General features: G+C 36.9%; 1 protein-coding gene across 1 annotated transcript in view; it reads left to right on the top strand.

Annotated features, from left to right (window-relative positions):
* Nucleotides 1-655: 655 nt before the first annotated feature.
* LOC107733557 (protein FAM65A-like) overlaps nucleotides 656-9,626 on the top strand; it is a 37,653-nt gene continuing 28,682 nt past the window's right edge. Inside the window, exons 1-2 of the mRNA XM_016545223.1 lie at nucleotides 656-795; nucleotides 9,027-9,150. Coding sequence (XP_016400709.1) covers nucleotides 777-795; nucleotides 9,027-9,150 — 143 coding nt within the window. The 5' untranslated portion in view covers nucleotides 656-776. The remainder of the gene's footprint in view (nucleotides 796-9,026; nucleotides 9,151-9,626) is intronic.

The raw sequence follows: 9,626 nt of genomic DNA, 5'->3' as shown, positions 1-9,626 counted from the left end.
AGGGACCGCAGTCCAATATTCCTGCTGCTGTCTGTCATGTTAAAAGAAAGACAGAAAGACAAAAGACAAAGAAAATCACTTTCTGCTCTTAACTGAATACGTTTTATAACTTTAATGGTAAGCATTAATCTGTATTTAATTTTTACAATGAAGATTGCAGAAATTAAAGTAATCAAATGTAAAAAAACACTGGATGTGTTATTTTACATTTGATTACTTTAAAATCGGAAATCGGAATCGGCCAAGAAAATTGCAATCGGTGCATCTCTAGTTTCAATTAAGCATAACCTGAGGCTACATCAAGCTTGACATCTTTTGAAAGATGTTCCACCACTGTTCAAGTCAGTGTTTCATGCTATTCATATACAGAGTGACCACATTATGTAAATATAACAGGATTAGATTCATTATTAACAGTTTGGAAGCTGGATACTTCTGGAGTGAGTATGCACTGGGTGTTTATCATTAAGAAACAAAGTGCAGGCCTTTTGCTGGAAAAGGGAGAGGCAGGAAGAGTGTGATGTCAGACGGAAGTGAACGGGAAACAGAACGAGGGGGAAGAGTGGGCTGTGTAGAGGGCAATGGCTTTCCCATTTCCTGGCAGCTTCTCTCTTTCTCTTTCTGCCAGTGCTGTGAGTATGAGTAGAGGATGAAGACCACCACAGCTGGAACTGTGATTGTTCTTTCTACTACTCATTTGCTTTGAAGAGGCTTAAGAAAAAACAGAGGAATACGTCTTGTTTTTTTCAGCATTTATCAGAAGACGACATTGCAACATGTACAGTGGATATGGAGGTACTCTGAGATTTATGAATAACAGTTTTGTGAGATATCTAGGTATTTGAGGTATTTTGTTGTCTAATATTGATGAGTTACAGCTTGAATGTTGGTGTTCATGTTGTAAAGGGTGTTGAGGTATGGGTATGTGTACAGTCAGGTGTGTTGTGAATGGAATATTTTGGATGTTTATTGAATTAATTTTCTCTGTTTATATTGTAGAATGATGTAGAAAGGTTTCCTTTTCTCAAAGTTGAAAATCACCAACAATGGCTTGGCTACATTTTGTTTTGACTCGCCAAGGATGCTGGCAGCCATAGCTAAAGTACATAAGAAGTGATAACGTGTCACAAAAGTTGTTTCCTATTAGATTATTTTCCGCAAAACACAAAATTCAGCTGAAAAGTGGTATGAAATTTGACACATTTTCTTCCCAGTTCTGTGGTCAGCTGTAGTGAAGTGAAAGTAATCTGAAAAGATACATGATATAGTTCCTCAAATCAGGAGCTGTGTATGTTTTCACAGGCCTGGGTTAGTTGGGAGGGGAATGAATGGTGGATTTGTGGTTTTCGTCATTGTCCAGCACTGTTTCTGTCCAGATGTCCAGATGGGTTTTGTGGTGGGACCATTGTCATTCTGGGACAGACGTCCCACTGGGTTCCCATGTGATGCTTCTATTGAAGTGAGAGAGAGTGTTCAAAGTGTGTTTACTTTGGGCTACAGTTCAGCCTGGCACCTCGGGGTCATCTAGAACAAACACACAGGGAGGTCCTTAAGTTTAGCTGATCCTACGGGCCTATACCTCTAGTTTACTTAAGGCCTGCTTGTGATCCTCACAATTCCAGAGCACAGGCCTGGCCAAATGTTGCAGAGAACTTTTGAAAGAAATGGCTTATTATTAATGATATCTCTTAACTTTTGAGCTAATCCAAAGATTTGCAGTTGGAGAGGGAGGAAGAGGGAAACCGAGCCAGTTTCTTGTTTCAGGCCTTTGCTCACAGAATGGAAGGAAGGATACACCATGTGGGGCAAATGTTAAGAGCTAAGGGATTTCAAAAAGCCACATGACTATTATTAACTCTCAAGGTGCTTGTTGTCACATCCTGGTATTGAAGAAAGATTTCCACAGCAGCATTTCATTACAAATAATTAATTGATGATAGTGATAGACCGATATATCAACCCGGCCAAAAATGTTCAGATGATAATAATTTAAAATATAAATAATATGTTTTATCTATAATGTATTTTTAAAATAATATTTATTGGCAGGAAATTGCATTTGTTCTTATTTAAAACATTCAATACTTAAAATGGTGCTAATTAGATAACCACTAGTGATGCACCAACATTTTGGCAACTGAAAATATTCATCTGAAAATGTATTTTCCGTTTCGTCCAAAATGTAAATCATAGGGCTAGACAATATAGATTTCTTGTTTTTGATCGATCTTCAGTTCAACCAAGAACCAAGATCTTTTTTTATACTGATACATGATGCGCAAACAAAACATCTCTAAACATTATTTGCAGTGGGCCTACCATCCAATAATCACAATAAGCTTTGTGTATATTACTTTTGATATGAAACTAAGCTCTGAGCTTTCAAATTCTGTCAATTTTATAACAAAAATCAAACTATAAATGTTGACGCTCATTAATAAGATGTGAACCGATCAACTTGTTTACCAGCTACAGCATGAAATAAACATGAAGAAAAGTATCATGTATCATAAAAAAAATTTATACAAAAATGTATCATGTCTCATGTAATCACTTAATGTTTTAACTGCAAAAAGATGTCCATAGAACAGCTTGTAAACAATGTCACGTAACATTACATTTGCCTTTCAATGTCCATAAACTTTTTAGTAGTCAGCTAAAAAATAACTACAGAAGATAATTGTGTTAAACATACGGACTATATTACATTCATTTTGGTGCATCACTATTAATAACATTAGCTAATATAGGCCTATTGAATATATTGTTATATTGTTATATTATTATATGAATCATTTGCACCTTTTTATTTTTTGTTTTTCTCAGAGTGTAGGTCATTTTACAGGGGCAGACTGTCAAGTGGGATTGGAAAGTTGTAGGATTGACCCCAGATATCACATTGTGATGTTTTAGGAACCATCTGACGCTCTTTGCTTGTTCCCAGAGAGTTTTTTTGGGACACAACTTTAGGTTTCTTCCCCTCTGACTGTGAACCCTACTAGTGTTTGTTTGACAGACACCAGGCCCTGGTAATCTCTGATATGATTGGAATGTGTCCGAGACACAGAGGCTACCGGCTCCAACATAATGAATGTGCTATCATCACGACTCTCTCAGAGAGAAAGCACTGGCAAGCTTGCTTTTATTTCACAGGTGCTCACCCCAACCACTCGCAATGTGTGGATGGAGCTCAAAAACCATAGAGCTTGAAGAACAGTATGCATTAATAAAATGTAGACTGGTAAATCATCACACTAATTTGGGTTGGTTGACAGTGTCTAATGGTTGGATTCCAGTTGGTTTGTGTTAGGGGTGCGCCGATCCGATATTCAGTATCGGTATCTCTCCAATACTGGCATTTTCTGCTGGATCGGGGTGTCGGTCAGATGAGACCGATCCAAATCCGATATAGTGCGTATACTATTCTGTGTTATTATTAAGCCCCACGAAAGCCACAAAAACATTATAAAGCACCATAAAGTTTTCGTGCATTATATTTCAAGTGTTCTGAAGCTTTTCCAAAGTTTAATGTGAGGTACAAATTAATATTTAAGCCAAGTTCACGTAAACTCTTCTCTCCGCAGCGGCTGTCTGTCATCCTCCATTCAGCATTCAAACTGTGTGTCACGTTCGGTTATGACAGTCAAGACGATGAAACTCTCTCCAAGATGATTAAATGTTCCTAATGTTATACTTGATCTGTAAATAAAGATAAATGGTTTTGCATAAAAGGAATTTATCTGGCTGGAGTTTCGTGCTGTTTCTAAATCGTGTAAATTTATACCGGATATCTGGTTAGATCACAAGACTGGAGTAGAGAGCACTATGAATTGTTCTTCACGAGCACAGTAACTGAAATTTAAAACTGTTAAAAGAAAAGGCTCAATAATGAATTATCCATTAACCTAGTTTATAATAGTATTTTTGTCATAGATTTTGATTATATTTTTTTGTTTGTTATTTTTTCTTTATATAATAGTCCTGGAGCAAAGCCAGACCACCAGAACAATACTCATCCACACGCTTCAGAAGAGCCTGACCAGCTTTGATTATTGTTTAAACAGTTGACATGCAGTTGGAGTGTCCAAATATTTCATAAGTGGTGGCTTTGGTGTCCTGTTGGACAGGTGGGAACCCGGCACAGAGCAACAATTGGAAGGATGAGGCTTTGATGGTGTTTATTTGTTCTTCATGAAACTTTCCGATGTATGAAGGGAATGTAGTAGACATTTCATTCCCACACAAGTCAAAGTGAAGAGGAAGAATGTGTCACTTGCCTTGTTTACCTGGTGACACAAAGGAGGAAAGAGGCTCGCCAGAAGGTGTGTTTGTGTTTGTTATGAGGTTTGTCTAGGGAAATAATTTCTCCTTAATTACTGATGTTCATTCAGATGCTGTTGATTTAAGTGGATCTTCTGTAGATTTTTTTTTTTTTACATGGCAGTTTTTTTGGGAGTCACTGTAATTGGCAAGAATTGAGTTTGTGTTATTTAATCTAAGGATGATGAAGATTAATTTAGGGATGTGCTGATATTAAAATTCTGTCCAATACCAATAAGCTATTTTGTTTTTTTGGTTGATAACTGATAATATGATTTTGTACTATTTTGTATATATAAATTAAAAACAAAACACCAAAAAGTAAAATAAATAATTTCAAAAGTGAATTTTGGCATCACAAAATTATATAATGTACAGTATGAAAATTGGATATCAATTTTGAGATTTGCTAAAGATTACATTTAACAATGTTATTAAATTATGTGTGTTTTTAAAGACTTTAAGTGAGATGATGGCTAAGGTAGTCTAAAGATAAAAAGGGAAAATTACACATCCACAGTTAAATATCCAATATTGACTGATGTATAGTTTCACAAAACTGAAGTCAAACCATTCTGTTTTTGCTTCATTAGCTAATTTAGATTAAAGACTGATCATGTTGCATGTATGCAGCATCTTTGTCTGGATCATGATTAAAATGCAGTGGTTGCCTCTAATTTTAAATGGAAAGAGCACAGAGAAAACCTTATTTTCTTTATATGAAGAGAGAAAAAAAGCGAATCGAATCGTGAAATCAAAATCGTGAATCGAATCTGATGAAGAAAAAATATATATAAAGTAAAAATGTCTAATATTGTCTATATGTCTATGTAGAAGAAATTGAGAAATGTAGGGGTTATCGTACCAATAGTTAGCTGCAAACCTGAATCCACTCCTTAATGCCTTTTCCAAGACAATCTGAAGTTTTTCCTCTCAGTGGAGGTTTTAGAACATGTTTGTCTATATGTCTATGTAGAAGAAATTGAGAAATGTAGGGGTTATCGTACCAATAGTTAGCTGCAGATGTTATTTTTCTGTCCTCCATCAGACGGTGGAATATCCTGCGGGAAATGAAAAAATTCCACTTCCCTCAGTGTCGAACTGTTTCCCCTCCTCCACGCTTGGAAGCACAGAGGTTTTTATTTTCCATCAGCATCAACAGACCTCGCTGTGTTTACACTCTTCCCTGATCACAAGACAAACAAAGAATCCTTGAATAATTAAAATCTGAAATGCTTTTGAAATATTTACGTCCTTACTTTGCTCAGAAAACCTGTTATAGTTGGTTTAATTGTGTTAATCATTCACTTCATTAAGCATTTAACATTGTAATTCAGAGAAGACAAATATCTTATTCAAACTATGCTGTTGCATTCAGTTTTATCAAAGAGAAAAACCATCCGAGTTCTCGTAAAAACCTGAATCCACTCCTTAATGCCTTTTCCAAGTAAGACAATCTGAAGTTTTTCCTCTCAGTGGAGGTTTTAGAACATGTCCTGCTCCGTACCCCAGCCGTGATGCTCTCTTGCTGGGCACAGCGCAAAGAATTCTCCCTTCAGCAACTCTAGTGGACTCTGAATGAATTTTACATAGCTGAAATACTTTAGTCAGTCCAGAGAGTCACAGGTGGCCTTTAGTGTCCTCTCAGTAGTGCAGAATTACATATGTAATAAGCTAAAGATCTTCATAAAGTGCCTGGGTTTGTTCCTTGTCCTCCACTCGAGTTTAAAATAAACTCTGGCTTCCTTCCTCAATGCAGTGATGCGTTGCTGTATCCAAGGCACTGCCCATCTTTGTTGACTAAATCTTGAGCGCTGACCATCCAAGTCAAGGTCATTATGGTGACTAAAACGCACTTGTGCTAGGGTCACAGCTTAAATGATCTCATGTGCTCAAATATGCTGGCTCACACTCTCTAATGTGTTATGAAATGAATTTCTCTCTAATGTGACTTTAAGGCCTGTTTTCCCTCCCCTTGCTCTTCTCTGGAAAAATTAAATCTTAATTCAATTTAAAACAAAACTCGCAGCGATCAACCTGCCCTCACAGAGCCATGGGGAAACTGCTGTGGTTACATAATGCTCTGTTGTTTTGTGTTGGATATGTAGTCACATTAAAGTTTTGTTCTGTGTTCATGTAACTTGCTACTACTGACTTTCCGTTAAGATAAATGCGTATTTGCTGAATGCTGACGGCAAATGAGAAAGTATTATAATGTTTGCCTTTCTATTACTAATAATATTAAAGCAATCGTTATAATACTTTTTTGTATACATTTTAATTCCTTTGTTTAACAGTTCATCTGATTATTAGATAGACTTCTATCTATATTAGACAGAACTGAATGACGACAGCGAACAAGAGGGAGAATGTGAGCGGTGTGCGCTCTCAGGCGATGCCGTTCTCAGCGCCGTCAAAATAAAAGTCCCGCCTCGAACACATCGGCCAAACAGAAAAACGTATCGGCCGATGCCGATATTTGAAAAATGCCAAATATCGGCCGATATATCGGCCTTGGCGATATATTTGTTAGTCGACCACTAACAAAAACTATATAGGCCTACGTTTTTGGGCTGGATGATATGACGATATATATAACATTGATATAAGTGATCACCTAGATTTAGACCAACCTATTTTGTATTTACAAAATGCGTTCACAGTTAAATTTGCTTTATGTATTTCCCCGGCGTCACAGTCAGGCACATATAAATGTCAGGAAACATGATTCCTGGCTGCATATCAATATCAATTGACCACTGGATCTTTGTTAAGTTGTAAGGAACACTATATTGAGTCCAACAACCTTTAGTTTAAACTGATTATCGTTTGTTTTACTCGCGTTTTCACAGATTCCATATTTAATCCAGTCATGCAGCAGGCCCTTTTGCCACTCAGTCCGGCTGAAGGGGGCGTGTTCCGGCAGGAAAGTGACGTCAATGCATACCCTCTATTTAGTTTTTATATTTCCTGTCCATTTCTGTCTGGATTAATGTTAAGATATGATAACTGATCATCATTAGTCAGGGTGGTCGATTTTAAACTTTAAAGGGATAGTTCACCCAAAAATGGGCATTCTGCCATCATTGACCTCACCCTCATGTTGTTCCAACCCTTATGACTTTCTTCTATGGAACTCATTGCATGGACAAAAGTAATTAAAGCCAATATAAACCAAAATTTACCCCATATAGTCTCTTGACACATATTTCTAGACTTATTGAACAATTATTTGGTTCCCAATAAGAAAATCGTCTCTGAAAAAACTTTGCTTCTTAGGTGATGTCACCAAGAACTCCTGTTTATCATACTGTCCCATCCCAAACATTATCTAACTATGCTGCTTTTCATGATCCAGTCAATTCCTTATGGATAAAATCATGTTTTTCCCCTCTTTCAGTATTATTATTTTTTCACTCAGAAATACTTATTTTATCTCATCATGCCATTTTTTGTTGACTTTTAAAAGCGACAGATATGTGAAATGGAACATCATTTACTTACCCTCATGTCATTCCAAACCTTTATTGCTTTCTTTTTTTCTGTGGAACATAAAATAAGGTATTTTGAAGAATGTTGGTAACCAAAAATATAATGAATGTCAATGGGAACTGTAAATTGGTTTGTTACCAGTGTTTTTCAAAACATCATAGTTATTTTACACAGAGGAAAGAAAGTCATACAGATTTTTAATGGCAGAGAAGTGAATAAATGATGACACATGAACGACTTTGTGGGTTTAGTTTTTGGAGGACGAACAGATTACCTACTTTTGGATTTGCAATAGTAGGGGTGAGTGTTTCACCTGAAACCTCACTTGTAGTGCTGGGCGGTATACCGGTTCATACCGAATACCGGTTTTTATTTTTGTTATGATATGAATTTTGAAAATACCGCAATACCGGTGTATGTCACTTAAACAACGTTCGGAACGCGTCACTGGTATTTCCTCTCTCAATCAGTAGAAAATATGGTTAACACTCGGTCATGCATGAAAAAAAAATACCGTCTTGTACCGTGAAACCGGTATAATTTTGAAAAATACCGTGATATAAATTTTTGGTCATACCGCCCAGCACTACTCACTTGTTTATAATCACTTGCTTTTCTTCCTTTTAGTTGCAACACTGATTGTCTTTTCATTGTGTTTTACACATAGTTTGAGAAGAACTATGAAAGGTACAGAAGAAAAGAGTTTCAAAACTCAGATTAGTCAGGTGTTTTCCTTTCAAAGACTCAATGTAAACAGCTATTAGGTCTGATATTGTTTCCTGGAAATACAGTTAAAATTAATCTGAAATGCTTTTATCTTGAGTGGTCAGAGAGTTTATCCTTAGAGAACCGCAATATCCTATTAGGTCTGATATTGTTTCCTGGAAATACAGTTAAAATTAATCTAAAATGCTTTTATCTTGAGTGGTCAGAGAGTTTATCCTTAGAGAACCGCAATATCCTCTGTTAAATAAATTAAAAAATTCACTGATTCAATCATGGCCTGAGGAGCTCTGCACCAAAGTCTTATAATGGGATTTTATTGCCTACATTTTAAACAGTAACATTTAAGATGCAAATGCAAAGACACCACCTCTAGAATAGACTTTCATTTAGAAATTATGTCCTGTTTTATTCGGTGACTGATTTACTAGTAGATGTTATGTCTTTGCACCCAACTTTGACCTCATCTAATTATTCCTGTTTCTCTGCAGGGAGTCCCTCCAAAGCTGTGTCCACCATGTCCCTTTCTGTGCGCCCCACGCGGAGGGTCGTCGCCAGATCCATCACTAGGAGCCAGTCCTTCGCCGGAGTCAACTCCTACGATAAATCTTACAGGTCAGTGTTAACATATACATCCACAAACAATCAACATGCATTAGGGATGGGTGATATATCAAATACTCATGATATATTGATGATTTTAATGTCTATTACCCTAGCCTAAAACACAAAAGGTTAACTTGGAGCAAGTGCTCACAATATATAGCATTAGCCTTTTCAGTTATGACCATTAAACATCTTTAAAGGGAAGTCACATCTGACAGGACGTCCTGTGGAACCAGCATACATTTCCTAATAGCTGCAGGCAGCAGGAAAGCATGGACATTTATCATTGTCTATAGTGGTCGACCGATATATCGCCAAGGCCGATATATCGGCTGATATTTGGCATTTTTAAAATATCGGCATCGGCCGATAAGTTTTCCTGTTTGGCCGATGCATTTGAGGGGACTTTTTTTTTATTTTGACAGCGCTGAGAGCGGCAGCGCCTGAGCACAGTGCTCACATTCTGCCTCTTGTTCGCCGTCGTT

The sequence above is a fragment of the Sinocyclocheilus rhinocerous genome, unplaced genomic scaffold (assembly GCF_001515625.1).
Source record: "Sinocyclocheilus rhinocerous isolate Xijiao unplaced genomic scaffold, SAMN03320098_v1.1 scaffold3477, whole genome shotgun sequence".
Taxonomy (NCBI): Eukaryota; Metazoa; Chordata; class Actinopteri; order Cypriniformes; family Cyprinidae; genus Sinocyclocheilus; species Sinocyclocheilus rhinocerous.
The sequence above is the reverse complement of the archived record's forward strand: the minus strand, read 5'-3'. Positions and strand labels throughout refer to the sequence as shown.